At 53.0% G+C, this 19,805-nt stretch overlaps 1 protein-coding gene across 2 annotated transcripts in view; it reads left to right on the top strand.

Annotated features, from left to right (window-relative positions):
• VWA5B1 (von Willebrand factor A domain containing 5B1) overlaps positions 1 to 19,805 on the top strand; it is a 67,094-nt gene that overhangs the window by 11,167 nt on the left and 36,122 nt on the right. Inside the window, exons 1-6 of one of the 2 annotated variants that reach the window (XM_070600487.1) lie at positions 194 to 371; positions 10,520 to 10,684; positions 12,660 to 12,812; positions 14,095 to 14,365; positions 17,887 to 18,032; positions 19,551 to 19,682. In XM_070600487.1, coding sequence (XP_070456588.1) covers positions 10,546 to 10,684; positions 12,660 to 12,812; positions 14,095 to 14,365; positions 17,887 to 18,032; positions 19,551 to 19,682 — 841 coding nt within the window. In that variant the 5' untranslated portion in view covers positions 194 to 371; positions 10,520 to 10,545. Of the gene's footprint in view, positions 1 to 193; positions 372 to 10,519; positions 10,685 to 12,659; positions 12,813 to 14,094; positions 14,366 to 17,886; positions 18,033 to 19,550; positions 19,683 to 19,805 lie in introns of those variants that run through there. The other variant, XM_070600497.1, reaches the window with a different exon arrangement.

The raw sequence follows: 19,805 nt of genomic DNA, 5'->3' as shown, positions 1-19,805 counted from the left end.
GCTTCAGAAGAGACACAGAAAGGCCAGGCTTGTTTAGAGGAAGAGCAAGTGGCCTTGACTGGCTGGAGCATGGAGTAAAGGGGATCGGGTAGGAGGATCAGAAGCAGGGGTTTGTTACCCACACCAGCTAGATATGGGCCCAAGGTGGGAGGTTCAGAGGAAGGAGACCAGAATGTGAGAAGCCCCGGGTTCTAGAAGCCTAGAACAATCAGACTGGATCCAGAGAAGCTGTCGACTCTGCCCCCACTTTGGTGGGAGTGTTGGTGCTGGTTGAGTGCAGCAGTCCTCGGAGGGTGTGAAATTGGGGCATGAAAGCATGGACTTTCTAGAGGGGTCAGCAACAGGAAGAGGATGAGGACCCTCGGCCCGAGGTAAGCAGTCAGGAGGTCAAGGCCGGAATTGCTTGGGGGGCTCACAGTCTGCATCTCGCCCAGGCCTGGCAGAGCCCACTCAGCCAGGGGCCCTGATTCTGTGGACATCGTGGGGTGTGGGGGGATCTGTGACGACGAGCGGCCTCGAGAATGGCTTTCCAGATGGAGGGAGGAGGTCTGCCATGACGTCCCTGGGACAGTAATGAACTTGGGGTGAAAGGGGTCGGGCGGATTTCAGCTCGAAGGGCAGAATCAGAGTGGGTACTGGGATGATGGGTACTTTGTGAGAAACCCAAGGATCCTCCAACTCTGTCAGCTCGGAGGCCTGTGCAGGGGTCACCCAGCCCAAGAAGTGGGCCTTGCTGGGAGGGCCTATGGAAGAAGGCAGAGAAGAGAAGCCCCCAGCCCCTTCAGGACTCACCTGCTTCCCACCCACTTGCTTGACGGGCATTCTCTCCTTCATCCGCCCGGTTTCTGAGGGGTGGGCACCGTCATGCTCCCATTTTACAGATGCAGAAGCTAAGACACAAAGAGGTTAAGTAACTTGCTCAAGGTCACACGATATATAAGTGGCAGAGCCCAGCCAAGGAGCTGGCCCAAAGCCACCAGGAAGTGGTGTCAGGACTCTAACCCAGACAGTACTCTAGACACTGGGACCTAGCCGCTGCCCGCCAAGCAAGTTTGCCCCTTCCCGATCTCTTTCTGAAGAGCAAACATCCCCTGGCAAGGGGGGTGACGCCCCTCTCTGGGACGCCAGGACCCCTGATGCAGGCGCTCTCCACCCCGTCATGATGACTGCGCACGAAGCAGGGCCCCAGCACTCTCCTCCCTGCTCCCTTTGCTGCGCATCCTTCCTGCGTCGCGTCTAAATCAAGTCACACGCTGCGGGTACCTCTTGGCCCAGTCTCTGTTCTCAGCCTAGAACACTGCACCCCAGGCTGTTCCAGGACACAGGCCTCCCCAGAGGCATCTTCTGGAGCCTGGGGGGTGGGCAGGGGCTGGCTGAGCTCACGGCGTGACCAGGATCACAGCCACAGCTTGAGAGGCTGCAGAGCCTGGGGAAGCTCAGGGTCCCTGAGGCCCACAGCCCCAGTTCACCAGGCTCCTGGTCCTCCCTCCTGCCCTCCCTCCGTCCCTCCCTCATCACTCTCTCCTTGCTCAGCATGGACTGGAAGCAGCCGGGGAAGGGAAGGGACAGGCTTCCCATCCCATCCAGCCTAACCGCTCACCAGCTGTGTAATTCTGGGTTCCAGACCTCTCTGCCATGCCTCATTTTCCCCACTTGTAAAGTGAGGGTGGGTGTGAGCATTAGCAATGACTGTACAGCACTGGAACCTGGTAGGCACCCCCATTTAGAGCTCCTCGTCTGACCCGAGCCCTGCGCAGGAAGCTGGGACACAGGCGGAGAAGGAGGTACGCACCCTGTTCTTCCAGCACTCGCAGCCCTGCGGGGTTGACGTGCATTACGGAGGGGCAGTCACAGCGCTTCCCGATGTGAGAGGTGACAGGCAAGTGCCCAAAGGCTGTGGAAGGTTTGAGGAGGGCGTGTCTGATGGGCTGAGATGTCAGGGAAGGCTTCATGGAGGAGGCAACAGTGGAACTGGGCCTTGAATGGCGAACAGGACTTTGAACAGCAGAGAAGAAGGCAACCATCATTATAGGAACAGACTCCAGGGTGGGGAAGAACCTGATTTGTTCCCGGCATGAGAAGGTTAGTGTGTGTGGAGCAAAAGGAACAAGCAACACATGGCAGGAGGTGACCCTGGACAGAGATGGGGACCCGACAGGGAAGAGCCTTGAATGCCATGCTAGGAGTTCACCCTGCCCTGTCGGACAAAAGCAGTGGGGAGCCATTAAACTCAGGGAAAAGGGAGGCTCTTGTTCGTGTGTGCGTGTGTGTGTGCGCATGCACACACACACACACACACACACACGAGGTGATGGAGTGGAAGGTAAACCACTAGGAGGGTGAAGGATTAGGCCAGAGTTGGTAGAGACGGTCCAGGAGAGAGCAATGAAGCAGCAGCAATGGGGATGGAGAGGAGGGAGGATTTCAAGAGAGCGCTTGGGTGCAGGTGTCAAGGCTCAGGGAGAAGCTTAATGCAGGAGGCAGTGTAGCCTGATGGTTAAGCACAGGGGCTCTGTGGTGCTGCTTGGGTTCAGTTCTCAGCCTCATAACCTATTGGCTGTGTGGCCTCAGACAAGCTACCTCACCTCTCTGAGCTTTGGTGTTTTCTACCATAAAACAGGAATACTAAGAGCTCCCACCTCTGAGGGCAGTTGCCAAGTTGTATATATAAAGCATTTGGGACGATGCTTCATCCCTTCGACAAATATTTATTGAGCACCAACTATGCCCTGGCATTATTCTTGGGAAGTGGATATAGAAGTGGACAAACTAAAACAAAATCCCTGCCCTCGTTGGGGACTTCACTCCAGAGAGTTGGGGGATACAAGATAAGTAAGCGGAATATACGCATGTGAGATGGTGATAAGTGCCGAGGAGAAAACAAGCAAGGCAGGAGGGATAAGACGTGCTGAGAGTTTGGGATTTTACCCGTGACCCATGTGCCTGGGTGAGCGGTTTTGGAGATGGAGCGGTCACGGACGGTCTCCAGTTCAAGGTGTGAGAGTGGAAATGGGAGGCTGAGCTGGAGGGGAAGCGAAGGTTACTGACATGCGGGGTCAGGGAGTGGGAGGCACTGTTCCCATGGATGCTCCAGTCACCCAGGTGATGGCCGGGCTCGGGGAGCAGAGGGAGCCAGGAGCCAGGTGCCAAGAGTTTGCTAAAAGGAGGGTGGGACCAGGACCTGGGAGAGGGTAAGCCAAAGAGTGTCAGTCCCCCCACCCACGGAGAAGGGGTTTCATAGAAAGGTAGAAGAGCAATGGTCTTGGAGCAGCTGTTGGGACTAAGGACGGCACCCACCCCACCTCCCAACTCTAAGGGGCGACAAGGAATAAGCACCCACTCCTGGAGAGGACTGAGGGGGAAGCAGGTTCTCCAGCAAGGACACAGACAGAATCTCCAGAGAGGCACGGAATACTGGGAGCCCTCTGGCTGTAGAGCGGTGGCTGCAGGGACACAGTGGGGGGTGACAGGAGAGGCAGGAGATGGCCAGGGGCTGGCTCAGGGTCGCAGAATAACAGAGTGTCCCTTAGGGCCTGATAGTCTGTTAAAAGATGGGTGGGACCCACGTACTGCCAAGGAGGGTGTATTTGGGATGCTGACTCTGACTGATAGACACTGGGACGAGAGTGTGATGGGTTTAGTGTCAACAGCTCTGAAGAGCTGCCCCGGGCCTGGTAGCTAGGGACTTTTCTCCTTCAGCTGGATGCATGGGAAACCCAGAAACAGCCAGCTTTACATTATGATTACGTATTGATTGGTTCAGTCATTCAACGAATATTTATTCATCACCTACCAAGCACTATTTAAAGTCCTCGGGGGATGTCAGCGAGAAAAACAGGCCCAGAATCCTCACCCATGTGGAGGGGAAGCAGATGATTGGGACCAAACCTAATGCATATTTTATATACAGTATGTTAGTGACACGTGCTGTGGGAAGAATAAAAATGGCAGGATGAGGGATTGGAAGTACGATGGAAGCATGGGTTGCAAGCTTAAATACAGTGTTAAGGCTGGGCCTTCCTGAGAATTTGCCATTTGAGCAAAGACTTGAAGGAGTGAGGGAACGAGCCACACAGCTATCTAAGGGAAAAGCATTCCCAGAAGTGGGAACAGCCAGTGCAAAAGATCTAAGGCAGGAGAAGGGCCAGCATGAAGTCAAAAACGGGGAGTTCAGAAGGGAAACGGGCGTGAGGCCAGATCAGGGGCCCTGAGGGACGTGGCGAGTCGTCAGGGGGTTGTACCGGAGAGTCATGTGACTGGATCCGTGTCTTCAAAGTGTCACTCTGTCTGTTTCATTGGGAATAGACTGTAGGGGAACAAGAGGGTGGTAGCAGGGGAGGGGACAAGAGGGGCTCAGATTTGGAATCTGTTGGCTTGCAGCTTTATTTAAGGTCTGTCTCTTCCATTAGTTTATGTCTCATACTTGCCTTGTTCCCCACTGTCTCCCCAGCACCTAGGCGATCACGAAGGGTGAGTGTCCTTGGGAAGCTGCTGACATTCATTCATTCATTCATTTCCTTTATAAATATTTACTGAGTACTGGTTATGTGCCAGGCGCTGTGCTGGGTGCTTTTTGTAGATTATTCAATTTCATCTTCACAGTGCTGGTGGTGGGAGGTAGTGGCCCCTCCGCTCACCCAGTTTTGTAGACGAGGGAACCAGCAGTCAGAGAATAAAATGACTCACTCAGAGTGAGTGAGAAAGTAAGTTATCCACCGGGATTCAAATCCAGGCTTGTCTGGCTCCAAAGAGGCTTGCCCAAAGGTTGCGATCCTTCAGGGCTTACGAGTTCTAGACCATCAAGGAAATCTTGAGGGCCCAGCCCGGTGGCTCAGCAATTAAGTTCACATGTTCCACTTCAGTGGCCAGGGGTCACCGGTTCAGATCCTGGGTGCAGACCTACACACTGCTTGGCAAGCCATGCTGCTGCAGGCACCCCACATATTAAAAAGTAGAGGAAGATGGGCACAGATGTTAGCTCATGGCCAGTCTTCCTCAGCAAAAAGAGGAAGATTGGTGGCAGATATTAGCTCAGGGCTAATCTTCCTCAAAAAACAAAAAGAAAGAAAACAGAAACAGTCTTGCTATTTCAGTCGCACCGACGCCTCCTGTAACCAGCATAGAATTCTCAGGGCTGAGGTTCAGCTCAACATGTCATTCAAAGAAACTCAGGCCAACAGCCCACAGAATTCAAAGTTTTCTTTGTGCCTTTTAAAGAGCATTAAATGGGACCCAGTTTGTAACTCAGGGCACCCCTTCTTAAGAATCCTCTCTTCTGCCCCCCACTTCTCCCAGTGGCTGCTCTAAGTTTTCTGTGTTGACCCTGACACACTAAAACCATCACCCTGACACTGTTCCTGAAGCAAAGCCCGCCTCTCACACTGTCCCCGAGACAATGCTGGTAGCTTCTTCCCTGTGTCCCCCGGGTGTTTCCCGTGGCCTGGGGCCCACTCACCACCCAGGTTGGGATGGTTGGAGGGAGGACGCTCAACATGGTTTTCTCTGGTCCCCGTCTCTCACAGGGATGGCCCTGGGCTCCTCCCAGGAGAAAGTCATACACAAGCATCCATTGTACCCCTGTCCTTCAGGCACCCCAAACTCATGTGCAAAACCAAACACATCTCTCTTGAGGCCTCGATGTTGTCAACTGCAAAGCAACAGTGCACCTTATAAGGTGGTTGCGGGATTAAGTGAGATAATATATATGCCTGGCACAATTTCGATATTCAATAAATTCCAGCTGCAGTTACCATCTTCCCCCACTCCCCGACCTCCTCTGCCGCTAGAGTGTAAGCTCTTTTAGGACAGAGCTGCATCTTATCTTTGGATCTCCAGTGGCTAATTCAGGGCCTGGAATACAGTTGGTGCTTATCAGTGCTGGGTGAATTGATGAAGATATGCATTAAATTAGGCCCCAAAGAATTTCAAGTTTATTCTTCCCAAGAGAGCTGATTGTTAAAGTGTCAGTTCTGAGTGAATCTGCCCCATGTTACCAATATTGCTCACCCAAGCCCCACTCCCTGGGCGAGGGGCCTCTCTAGGAAGCCTGGGGTGGGCACCAAGGCAGTGTGGGGAGACTGGATTAGATAAGATGCCCTTGGCAAAACTCCACCCCAAGATGGACTGGAGCTTAAGTCCAAGTTTGCCACACATCTGGGTGCTGGTTCCCTGAAGCTGCGTTCCCCAATTAGCATTCTGGCCAAGAGCAAACCAGGAAAAGGAGGAGGGAGGGAGCGTGGGTGGCAGGAGACGTGGATCAGGAAATGAACTCCGCCATCTTGTTCTGCCCCCGAGAGTCGCCAGCCTTTGCTCGGGCCTCCAGGACAGAGAGCTCCTGAGAGAAGGCGGCTGGGGATACAACAGCTCCCTCCTGGCTCCTTATCTGCCGCCTGCTGTCAATCAGCCTGGCACAGATAAGCCAGGACTGAGAGCCGTCTGGGCTGGAGCCACCAGGGAGAACATAATTAAAAAGACGCTGCTGGCCTGACAGAGAGGGCAGAAGCATCTGAGGATCCTGGAGGGGACACGAGGAGAACCTAGAGGGAAAGGGTTCCCTTCTTTGAGAAAAGGCAGAGTAATCGGCATTCATTGAACAGCCTTGCAAATACACGGCAACAGGCTACCAGCCCATGGCAGCCTAGCCTGGCTCATACACCACAGAAGGAAAACCCCGAGAGAATCTGACCTCAGATTTGTATTCCACACTCTTTGTTTCACTTCACTTCCCATCCCTACCCAACCCCTCAAGGACAATGATTAGCTGGAAGGGTCTCAGGAGCCTCACAGATAATGGATACGTTGCCCTGAGAAGTGCTATGAGTCTTCATGTTGGAGTGATGACAGCCATCCGTTCTTTCATTCATTTAATCAGTGTTGATGCTACAAGGGCAAGCAAAATAGACATGGCCCCGTGCCCTCCAGGAGCATACACTCTAAAGGGGATGACAGACAACAACAGAATAATCTCACAGAGACAAAACGTATCCCTACAAACTGACAGGAGTATTCTGAGGGAGAGAAACTCGGTTCTGTGCGAGGCAGATGAAGGACGCTGGACGCAGGTGGTCTCGCTTCCCTGCAAGGGCGACCCTGAGTTGACACGGAAGGACCAGCAGGAGGTTGTGAGTTTGAAAGTGTGTTGTAGTGAGCATTCCAGGTGGCAATATAAAGGTGGGAGAGCACATGACATGCTGAGGAATGCAATGGAAGCTGGGAGATCCACAGCATGTCTGGGAACATGGGGAGGGATGAGCTGGAGAGGCCAGCAGGGCCGGGCCACACAGGGCCCTAGGCCATCTTAAGGGCTTTGCTCTCTATCCTACGAGCAACGGGAAACCGCTGGTAGCGGGTGGAGACCTGTCCAACTTCTGGGTTGCTATGTTCATCTGCCACTGAATAGAGAATGGGTTCCAGTGAGGGAGGAGCGTAGATTCAAAAGACCAATGAGGAGCTGTGGTCCAGGTAGAGATGCTGGTGGTTTGGACAAAGATGCTGGTGGCAGAGAAGGAAAGACATGGATGGATGCCAGGGCTTTTCCAGAGATAAATCACAAGCTGTGGTGATGGATTGGGTGTTGGGAGTGGGGAAAAAGAGCTGCCAGGAATGCCTCCCAGGCTTTTGGCCTGCACACTTGGAGGGATGGTGGCTCTCCTCCCTTTGGTACAGGCGTACCTCAGAGATACTGTGGGTTTGGTTCCAGGCCACCACAATAAAGTGAATATCGCAATAAAGCAAGTCACACGAATTTTTTGGTTTCCCAGTGCATATAAAAGTTATGTTTACTCTATACTGTAGTCTGTTAAGTGTGCAATAGCATTATATCTTTAAAAAACAATGTATATACCTTAATTAAAAAATGCTTTATTGCCAAAAAACGCTAACCGTCATCTGAGCCTTCAGCAAGTCGTAATCTTTTGCTGGTGGAGGTTCTTGCCTCGATGTTGACAGCTGCTGACTGATCAGGGTGGTGTTTGCTGAAGGACGGGGCGGCTGCGGCAATTTCTTAAAATAAGACAAGTTGAAGTTTGCCACATCGACTGACTCTTCCTTTCACGAACAATGTCTCAGTAGCATGTGACGCCGTTTGACGGCATTTTACCCACAGAAGAACTTCTTTCAACGGTGGAATCAATCCTTTCCAACTCTGCCTCTGCTTTATCCGCTAAGTTTATACACTATTCTGAATCCTTTGTTGTCATTTCAACAGTCTTCACGGCATCCTCACCAGGAGTAGGCTCCCTCTCAAGAAGCCACTTTCTTTGCTCATCCGGGAGAAGCAACTCCTCATCCATTAAAGCTTTATCATGAGGTGGCAGCAGTTCAGCCCGGACTTCAGGCTCCACCTCTAATTCTAGTTCTCTTGCTGTTTCCCCGACATCTGCAGGGACTTCCTCCTCAGAAGTCTTGAACCCCTCAAAGTCATCCATGAAGGTTGGAATCAACCTCTTCCAAACTCCTGCTAATGTTGATGTTTTGATCGCTTTACTTTGCCCAGATCCATCAGAGGAATCACTCTGTATGACAGCTATGGCCTTATGAAATGTGTTTCTTAAATAACAATCCATGAAAGTCAAAATTACCCCCTGCTCCATGGGCTGCAGAATGGATGTTGTGTTAGCCGGCAAGAAAACACTAATCTCGTTGTGCATCTCCGTCAGAGCTCCCGGGTGACCGGGTCATTGTCAATTAACAGTCATATTTTGAAAGGGATCTTTTTATCAGAGCAGTAGGTCTCAACAGTGGGCTTAAAATATTCAGGAAACCATGCTGTAAAGAGATGTGCTGTCATCTGGGCTTTGTTGTTCCATTTATAGAACACAGGTAGAATAGATTTAGCATCATTCTTAAGGGCTCTAGAATTTTCTGAATGGTAAATGAGCACCGGCTTCAACTTAAAGTCACCAGCTGCATAAGCCCCTAACGAGAGAGTCAGCCTGTCCTTTGAAGCTTTGAAGCCAGGCGTTGACCTCTCCCCTCTAGCTATGAAAGTTCTAGATGGCATCTTCTTTCAGTATAAAGCTGTTTCGTCTACATTGAAAACCTGTTGTTCACTGTAGCCCCTTCATTAACGGTCGTAGCTAGATCTTCTGGAGAACTCGCTGCAGCTTCTCCATCAGCACTTCCTGCTTCCCCTGCACTTTTATGTAATGGAGACACTTCTTTCCTTAAAACGCATGAACCAACGTCTGCTGGCTTCAGCCTTTGCTTCTGCAGCTTCCTCAGCTCTCACCCTTCACAGAATTGGAGAGAGCTCAGGCCTTGCTCTGGATCAGGCTTTTGGTTTAAGGGAACATCGTGGCTGGTTGGATCTTCCATCCAGCCCACTCAAACTTTCTGCGCCGCAGCAACAAGGCTGTTTCACTTTCTCGTCATTTGTGTGTTCACTGGAGTAGCACTTTTAATTCCTTCAAGAACTTTTCCTTTGCCTTCACAACTTGGCTGACTGTTTGGCATCAGAGGCCTGGCTTTGAGGCTATCTCAGCTTCCGACACGCCTTCCTCACTGAGCTTAATCATTTCTAGCTTTTGATTTAAAGTGAGACACGTGTGACTCTTCCTTTCACTTGAACACAGAGGCCCTTGTAGGTTATTAATTGGCCTGATTTCAATATTGTCGTGTCTCAGGACACAGGGAAGCCCGAGGGAGGGGGAGAGATGGGAATGGCTCGTCAGTGGAGCAGTCAGAGCGCACACAGCATTTATTGATTAAGCTCACCATCTTATATGGGAAGTGGTTCGCGGTGCCCCAAAGCAACTACAAGAGTAACAACAAAGATCACTGATCACACATCACCATAACAAAGAGAATAATAATGAAAAAGTTTGACATACTGCGAGAATTACCAAAATGTGACACAGAGACACGAAGTGAGCAAATGCTGTTGGGAAAATGGCCCCGATAGACTCGCTCGACGTGAGGTTGCCGCAAACCTTCAACTTGTAGAAAACGCAGTCCCTGGGAAGTGCCATAAAGCGAAAGGCAGTGAAAGGAAGTACACCCGTATTTCTCTGGGGTACCCCCACACCCCTCACAATTGGAGTGCTGACTGGAAGGGGTAGATTCATGGAGTCAGAGGAGAGTGTTGGTGAGCTATTCCAATCCCCTCACTTTGCACAGGAAGCATCGCCAGCTCGGAGATTATAGACCTGACAGAGGGATGGGTCAGAGCCCTAGTCCCCGGACCCTTCTGGGGTTAGGAGAGCACTGTCTATCTCGGGGAATCCCAGGTTGGATGTGAGCCTGCTTGGGCTCTGGCCCTGACTGTGCTCCAACCTGTTGAGTGAATCCAGGCAGGTCACGTGTCTTCAGGCCTCAGTTTCTCTACTATGAAATGGGAAGAAATGAGATGACCACTTCTCTTCTCGGGGATGGTTGAGAGTTATCATGGGTCACTAACTGGAAGTTCTTGGGGAAATGAAGCGAATGATGCCCTGCCTGTCTGTGGGGTCTGAAGTGGGAGAGCTGGGGTGGGGAGGGGTGGGCAGCCTCTGCCCACTTCCTCCCTTCCTGTCTCTCGCAGGCCCTGAAGGCTGAGTATCCAGCGGGATGCCGGGTCTACTGAACCAGATCACGGGGGCAGCCCTGCCCCTCACCGCGTCCGATGTCACCTCCTTTGTCAGTGGTTACGCCCTGGGTCTGACCGCCTCCCTCACCTATGGCAACCTGGAAGCCCAGCCCTTCCAGGGTAAGGACCCCTGTTGGGCTTCCCCAGGGCCACCCCCCACTCCACGTTGAATCCTCATCCTGACATGTACCAGCGGCTGGCATGGGTGGGTCATATAACCTCTCTGAGTCTCAGTTTCCTCATCTGTAAAATAAGGATGCCATTCTGCCCTGCAGGCCTCAAAGCTAGCAGCAAGTTGGGTCAGGTCGAGCCCAGGTTTGGGCTCAGCCCCCGCCAAGGGTCCCAGCACAACTTACCTCCCACAAAGCCCTCCCACCGTGTCAAAGGTCAGCGCTCCACTTTCTCCAGGGAGCCTCCCAGCAGGAGAGCAGCAAGGCTCAGTGGAAGCCCAGAGCTCCCAGTCCTAGGCGTGGCTCTTGTCCCTGTGACCTTGGGGGAAGCCACTGTCCTTCTCAAAATCAGGATGCTCCTCTGCCTGTCTGGGGGCCGGGGTTTACGGGAGGAGCAGATGAGGTAACGCCCGAGAAAGGACCAGGTGGAGTGGAAAACACTCTGCGAATACAATCATCAATGTGGGGCAGTCAGGAGTAGGAGGGAGCTTTGCCTTCGAGAGTTCTTTGTAAATTCCTCTCCTTCCCCCCAAGGGAGGGAGTTACAGGAAGGCTGGCTGGGAAGCTGCCCTATAAAGGTTGTATGGCTGGATTCCTTCTCATCCACAGTGACAGGGGCCTCCCAACCCCCAAGCTACATGTCTTGGGGCACCACCCTCCAGCCCAACCTGAGGTCCTGAAGCCATTTCAATTCCTAAAAGGACCCCGCAGGGAAAGTTTCTTCCCTTCAGAAGTCTCCCGGGTGGAGTCAATGACCCCGTTCCTCTGTCTAAGGAAACCTGGAAAGGGTGGCTTGAAATAGGACCCACTGGGGGCCCAGGAGACTAAATTACTCAACAGCTTTGGGACAGGCCGGTGGTTTTCCGCATGCAGAAAGAGCCAGTCCCTTCGCGGTTTCTTTGTTTTTTGTTTTTTTGAGCTGAGGAAGATTCGCCCTGAGCTAACATCCATTGCTAACACGCCTGGCATGGCTGGTGAGTGGAGCAGGTCCACGCCCAGGATCCAAACCTGCGAACCCGGGCCACCAAAGCAGAGTGCACAGAACTTTAACCACTTGGCCACAGGACCAGGTCCCTAGGTCCCCCATTTTACAGAGGAGGAAACTGAGGCTCAGAGGGGCCGGAAGCCGAGGTTTGTGGGGGGCTTGTCATGGGCCCAGCACTGTGCCATCCCAGTGTCTGTGGGCAGATTAAACAAGATATGACCTTGATCCTCCAAGTGTGGCACCCGAGCCATCGGCATCACTCAGGAGCTGGTTAGAAATGCAGACTCTCAGACCCCACCCCAGAACTACTGAATCAGAATCTGCATTTTCACAAGACTCCCAGGCTTTTAGAGTTTGAGAAGCACTAAGGTATAAAAATGTGGGGCACACACTCTGGGGCACATAGCTTAACACATGGTGGCTATTTCTTCACTTTCCGTGACGACTCTATGAGTTTGGCCCTATTATTCCCATTTTACAGATGGAGCTGTGAGGCTTAGAGAAGCTGAATGTCCTATGCAAGGTCACCAGGCCAGGGAAGGGTGCAGAGCCCAGATTAGAACCTGGTCTACCTCCTCCGAGGCCCCAGCTCCTAGACGCCACACCACACACATGTGTCTTATTAGGCTCACACAGCAGGTCACATAAAATCCGGATTTCCACTCTCTCTTGGCAAATCAGAAGGCCTGGCCACGGCATCCTCGTGCCTGCAGAGTAAGCTGGCGGGACAGGGGAGCAGCTGTCTCTTTTCTAGTCGCCCCGATGTTCGCACAGCATCTGCTCGGCCCCAGAGCCATGAGGTCCCAGCCTGGTGCTCTCAGGCATCCTCTGACTGGCAGTGACACCGCCCTTTGGCAGGCCAAAGGCTCGGGTTCCCTCCCAGGGCGGGGCATGCGGAGTGGGCCCGGGCACCCCGCGATGCTGGGCCCTGCTCTGGCAGGCCTCTTTGTGTATCCACTGGATGAGTACACCACGGTGATCGGCTTTGAGGCCGTCATTGCCGACCGTGTCGTGACGGTACAGATCAAGGACAAAGCCAAGATGGAGAGTGGCCACTTCGATGCCAACCGCATCCGAACCACAACTGTCACAGGTAAGGAGGCTGGAAGGGCTGTGGCAGCGCCTGGGCCTGGCTGGGGTCTCAGGCAGACGGAAAGGGCAACAATGGGATAGGGTAGAGAGAGCACTAAACTAGGAGTCAGGAATCCTGTGTGACCTCAGGCCAATAATTAACCTCTCTGATCTCACTTTAATGTCTGTGAAATAGAGATAACTGTTCTTGTTCTCACCTCAAAAGCATGGTAATGACCAAAGAAGGCAACAAAAGGGTTTTTAAGATGTCTCTAAACAAAAGAACAGCATGTCATTTAAACCCAGAAGTTGTGGAGTGAGTCACACCTGAGTTTGACTCCCTGTCCTATTGCTTGCAAATGGTGTGAGCTTGGATAAGAAATTAAGCCTTATCTGTAAAATGGAACTAACAATTATACGCACCCAATGCTCAACAGAGAACATGTCTGCAGAGCACTCATCGCAGTCCCTGGTGCAGAGTAAGTACTCAGATAACAACTACTGATGCCCACTATTGAGGCGACTGAGGCTCAGAGAGGGTGAGTGACTGGCCTAAGGTCACACAGCATGTTAGTGGCAGACCCAGGGCTTGAATCCAGACCAAGTATCATATAATGTAGCAGATTCCTACTTTGGATCTGTGATCAAGGTGAAGTTTGTTCACCTGATCATTAAGATGATCAAGAATCTTCTAATGGGCATTCACCACGTGTAAGATTAGAGTTGCCCTCAAGCCGTTATGACTGCTCACAGCCTGGGGAACAGTGCCGGGACATGGTGGGAGGAACCACGATGGGAGGCGGGAAGCGGCTGTGCCGAAAGAGGCCTGGGTAATGTCAGAGGAGGGAAAGAGGGGTCTGGACCAGGGACCAGGGAGTTTTCTGGAGGGGCTGGAGGGAAGGGCAAGACTGGCTAAGTAGGGATGGGGGAGTGGGCCTTTCAGGTGGAAGGGGAGCGCAGGAGCAAAACATGGATCCCAAAGGCAGGGGGCGTTTGGATGGGATGCCGGTGGAAGGAGAGTCTGCGGGCAGAGATGTGGCCCTCTGTCGGGGCCATGTGGGTCCACGTCTCCCACTCACAGTAGGGCACAGTGGGAGGTACACGAATCTGGCTTCAGACCCCCATGGATTCAGATCCTGGTTCAATGAGTTAGTTATTCGTCAAGTCACTTGGGCAAGTGGCACCCCCATGCTGAGCCTCAGTTTCCCCATCGGCAAAATGAGCTCCTCAAAGCTGCCACACAGCAATTAGAGGGGACTAGACATGATAGATGCACAGCCCCTGACTCCAGGCCTGGCACTTAGGAAACAGTCCGCAAGAGGGGGTGTCCGTCACCCCTCGTTCCTTCACACCGGGAAAGGTGGCTTTGGATGAGGATTTGGAGCGGATCCTGTTCGTGGTCAACCTGGGGACCATCGCCCCCATGGAGAACGTCACCATCTTCGTCAGCACCTCGTCGGAGCTCCCGACGCTGCCCAGCGGGGCTGTGCGGGTCCTCCTGCCTGCTGTCTGCGCCCCGACCGTGCCCCAGTTCTGCACCGAGAGCACTGGCTCCTCCAACCAACAGGCCGCCGGGTAAGGGCCCCCTGCCGGATGAGCATGCAGTCTCAGTGGGCTGCAGGGACCGGCCAGGTCAAGTCATGGGAGTGCAGGGTGGGGAGACGGGGAGCAGAAGGTAAGGCTCAGGGCTACAGGGGCCACTGTCTGAATTACCGCTCCTCCCCTGCTCGCCTTGAAGACTCTCCCTGAAATGCCCTGTGCTGCTACCGGCCAGAAGTGCTGGGATCCGGCAGCCTGGCACCAGAATTTCCAAGCTTTATTCCCTAAGGCTCTCCAGAGGCGTTTTCCGAGCGCTACCACATGCTGGGCACTGGGCCAAGTGTTAGGGAGACAGAGGGCACGAAACTAACACGGCTCCCACCTTCTCGGAGCTTGGTGGGAGAGATCATCATCCACCTAACAACACAGCTAATGTGGGACTATTGACGTACTCGCGTGCGGAATTAATGACGCGAAAAGCGCCGTGCAGGAGAAGTTCCTTGGGCTAAGAGAATAAAAGGGGGCCCCGGCCAGGCTTCTTTGAGGACTGGAATTTCAGCTGAGAGCTGAGCGATGAGGGGGATGTAGGCACAGAGACGAGCATTCCTGTCGGCGAGAACAGCAAGAGCAAAGGCCCTGAGGTAGCAAGGACAGGGTCCCAGAGAGGAACTGAAGCACAGGTGGCATGAGATGAGGCTGCAGAGATGCAGGTCGCACTGTGGCCCCAGCAGACTTTGAATTTCTCCCAAAAGCAACAAGGAGCCCTTAAAAAAGTTTTCATCAGGGCAGGGCGGGGAAGACAGCAAACCCAGTCCCAGGATGACTTCTCTGTGGTCCTCTGAGGTGCCTGCAGCTGAGATCAGGGCTCCTCCCATCTCCTCGTCTGAGGACAGAGGAAAATGAGCTTTCCTGTGCAGGGAGCAAGGACGACATCTTTAAGTAGCCTGCTACACGCGGGGGATGTCTTTTCTAGTCTTGTATTTTCTCTTTCACGTGAATTTTTAAAATCTATTCCACAGTATCTTAGCGCCATTTGGGTATAAAAATAACACTTGAAATTAATTGCTAGTTAAACTACTTAGCTCCCCCGACCCCAACTCTCACCCCAAATCTTTGAGCCAAGTTGAAATCTGGTAAGATGGGCCACGTGTCTCCAGGAGTTTCATACACACATGGGTATGGCTCCGGGGACAGCTGGGAGCAGAGGCCACCAGGACACAGGACAGGTCAGCAAACTCCTGGACACCACCGGCTAAAACACTGACCGCAGGCCGAGCTGAGTGGGGAGGGGTTATTGCAGCCTCCCATGAGAGGCCAGCCTGGAGGGTGCTCCTTGGTCTCCACGAATAATAATCTAACACCTACTCTGTGCCTGGCACTGTTTGGGTGCTGGGAACACAGCAGGCAGCTAGACAGATAAGGTCCCTGCCCATAAGGGGCTGGCGTTCTAATGGCGGGAGACAGACAGTAAAGAAATAAGCCATAAACGTGTAATAGGCTAGATGATGAGTTCTGTGAAGATCAGTGCTACAGAGGTTAGAGAGGGACAGGGTGGGGTGGGTGCTATTTTAGCTGGAATAGACATGGCTTAGGCAACGTGTGTGGCCTGATGTGAATGAAGGCAGCAAGCCAAGGAAATATTCTGAAGGAAGAACATTCTGGGCAGAGGGCAGAGGGAGCAGGAAGTGCAAAGGCCCTGAGGCAGCAGCAGGCTTGGTGTGCTTGAGGAGCAGCAGGAAGGCTAGTGTAGTGATAGCAGAGTGGGGAGGGAAGGAGAGAGGTCAGAGAGGTGGTGGGGAGTGAGATCATGTAGGACCCTGAAGTCTAGGGTGAAAACATTTGTTGGCACAACAGAGAAGCTGGCAGCACAATCTCAGACCAGGGAGCACCCACCTTGGGTGTCATCTCTGTAAGTGCTGCTGTGGGCGCCAAGCCTTGTGCATTTGAGAGGCAGGGCCTAACAAAGCTGGGGACATTCAAGATTTTGGTGGAGGGGCCGGCCGGGTGGCACAGCGGTTAAGTTCGCATGTTCCGCTTCTCCACAGCCTGGGGTTTGCTGGTTCGGATCCCGGGTGCGGACATGGCACCTCTTGGCACGCCATGCTGTGGTAGGCGTCCCATATATAAAGTAGAGGAAGGTGGGCACAGACGTTAGCTCAGGGCCAGTCTTCCTCAGCAAAAAGAGGAGGATTGGCAGATGTTAATTCAAGGCTAATGTTCCTCAAAAAAAAAAAAAAATGATTTTGGTGGATCAGGGAATAAGATGCCCAGGAGGCCCTGGTGCCCCTGAAGGGGCCCAGATAAGCTCATTCCTGCCCGTTCCTGTGGGCGGAGCTAACAGAAGTGCTCTTGGGAGAAGCTTGCGTCAAATCCCTACAAACCTGAAAGCTACTCAGATAGAGCGACACAAAGAAAATAAGAAAAACAGAGAATGCCAAGTGTTAGCAAGGACGAGGCGAGAAGGAGATTTGTTGGCTGCTGGTGGGAGTGGAAAGTGGGACAGCCACCCTGGAAAGCAATCTGACAACCCTCCGTGCGTGCCCTGTGACCAGGGGATCCCAGAGAATCCCTTCATAAGTCCAAGGGGACGCAGGGGAGGCTCTCCACGGTGCGGTATCTGTGGACACGGGCAGGTGGAGCTGGGAACAAATCAGTGCAATGTACGGATGCCCCTGAGCGGTACCACGGGCACAGCAAAGGCTCGGTTTGCAGACAGCCCCCCTGGACAGAGCTTAAAAGCACAGCGTTGAGTCAAGAAGAGGAAGCGATTGAATGAGATTCATAATATGGTGCAGTCTTTTCAGTTTAAAACACATTCGCGACCAAATGCCACCGTCTATTTTACAAGGATACGCGCATATTTAAGGATATATATCAAAGACCTTAGAGGGTGTGACTGTGGAGGGGAGGTGAAGGGAGCAGAGACAGAGTGGGGGATGACACAGAAAGAGGGCCCAGAAACAAGCCTTCAGCAGGTGACAGACTTTGCTAAGCCTCACTCAAGACAGCTGTGTTGCTATTATCCCATTTAATGGATGAGAAAACCGAGACTTAGAGGAGACGGGCTTGAGCAGGGGCTCCCAGCTCACAGAGACAGAGCAGGGACTCAGGAAGTGGTGGGCTGCAGCGCATCACAGACAGACCCGGGTGAGGATGCAAGCTCTGCCAGCTCCTGGTGGTGGGAACCTAGACTGGTCACCTCGTCTCCCTAAGCCTCAGTGTCCGCGTGTGGGAGATGGCGAGTTGGACCCCTCGTGCCTTTTCTGGGGCTCATGGTGGGAGCAATTTGAGCTGGCGCTGTACAGCACTGTGCCTAGCACCTGGCCCATCCTTCCTACGTAACTGTGCCTTATGTCTGATCCCAGGCTCTCCACGGGGTCTGGTTCGGGGGAGAGGAAGGGTCTGGGCAGGAGGAACCTCTGCAGCCCCTTGTGGTCTGGGCTGCAGGGTGCCTGGGCTGCCTGGGACTCACCGTCCTCTCCATGTCTTCTCGTGCTGGCCCCCTGCCTCGGGCCTGGCTGCCCGCCTCCTTCTCCTCCTCTCGACCCCCTTCCCAGCAAAGACAGGCATTGCTTCGGGACCCAGGCCCCGGACCCCTGGAACAAGCTGTGCCTGGCAACTCTCCTGGACACCGATGTGTCCAACCCCATGGAATATGAGTTCAACTTCCAGCTGGAGATCCGTGGGCCGTGCCTGCTCGCAGGTGAGAGGGAGCTGCGCAAACCCAGATGGGGGCCAGAAAGAAGACTCATGGCCCCAGGGTGGGGAGAGCTTCAGGCCCAAAGCTGCTGGCGATAGAGAGGAAGGGGCAGGCGGAGAAGCTGGCCGGCCCAGAAGGAAGATAACCTGAAGCACACAGAGCTTTATGGACCCCCATTTCCTGCTCCCCATCACACAGCCCAAAGATGAGCCCCTCTCAAGACAGGTTTCAAGGCTGTCCCCATCTCAACCTCAGTGGCTTCCTTGGGGAAACGTGCATGGGGCCACAGTGGTTCTTGGTCCTCTCCCAGAGGCCACAGCCATAACCTGCCTCCTGGTTCTCGTCTTGCAGAGCAGAGCCATCTGGGCAGCTTTCAAAATCCTGCCACCTGGACCCCACCCCAGAATTTCTGATGACGTCAGTCTAGGGGGTGTCCTGGGTATTTATTCAAAAGCTCCCAGGAGATTCTAACATGCAGCCAGAGTTGGGAACCATCATTCTTCTCCTTTTTTTTTTAATTTTTTATTTTTTTTAATTGCAGTAACATTGGATTATAACATTATATAGCTTTCAGATTTGAAACCTGTGTCAATGACATCATGTTCACCACCCAAAAACTAATTATAGTCCACCCCCTCACATGTGAGCCTACTCACCCCTTTTGCGCTCCCCCCTTCCCCTCTGGTAACCACCAATCCAATCTCCATTGCTATGCGTTTGTTTGTCGTTGTTTTTATCTTCTACTTATGAGTGAGATCATACGGTATTTGACTTTCTCCCTCTGACTTATTTCACTCAGCATAATACCCTCAAGGACCATCCATGTTGTCACAAATGGCCGGATTTCATCATCTCTTATAACTGAGTAATATTCCGTTGTGTACATATACCACATCTTCTTTATCCATTCGTCCCTTGATGGGCACCTAGGTTGCTTCCAAGTCTTGGCTATTGTGAATAATGCTTCACTGAACATAGGGGTGCAGGTATCTTTATGCTTATGTGTTTTCAAGTTCTTTGGATAAATACCCAGCAGTGGGATAGCTGGATCATATGGTAGATCTATTCTTAATTTTCTAAATAAAAACCAAGTGTGTCAGGAACCATTGTTCTGATGATTCCCTTCCCCAATTCACTCAAGATTTTAAAAGGACGCTAAGATGTGGTTTCTTGTCAAGGAGTGTTCTCCCAGAGCATCATGACGTTCCACACGAGAGGCGTTTATGGAGCGCCCACTGATGGGGCGTGAGCTCTTTCTATCTTTATGGTCCCTATGAGGAAGCAACACCTTTGACCCCCCCGGATCCTGAGATCAGGGCAGAAAGGACCACTTGACACCACCTAAGCCCCCGTCCGGCAGATGGGGAAACTGAGGAGGCCCGTCCATGGTTACACAGCAGTTCAGGAGCCCCTGAGACGGCTGGAGTGCCAGGCACCTCTGGCCCGGGTCTCAGGGTCTCCCATCGAGCCCCTGTCTCTCCTGGAGCTTCTGAATCTATCCTGTCTTCTTGTACCACTCAGGGGTGGAGAGTCCCACCCACGAGATCCGAGCTGATGCCGCCCCGTCTGCACGCTCGGCCAAGAGCATCATTATCACGCTGGCCAACAGGCACACCTTCGACCGGCCCGTGGAGATCCTCATCCACCCCAGCGGTACTGTGCACCAGGCGGGGCCCCTGGGACGCCTGCGGGAGGGAGGAGGTACTGCTCCTGTGGGCACAGACCTGTGGCCCTTTGCCCAGTGGCCAGCCGGGGAGAGGATCGGAGTGCCCAGGA

Source organism: Equus przewalskii, chromosome 2, assembly GCF_037783145.1.
Source record: "Equus przewalskii isolate Varuska chromosome 2, EquPr2, whole genome shotgun sequence".
Lineage (NCBI taxonomy): Eukaryota > Metazoa > Chordata > Mammalia > Perissodactyla > Equidae > Equus > Equus przewalskii.
This window is presented reverse-complemented; position numbering and strand designations above follow the sequence as displayed.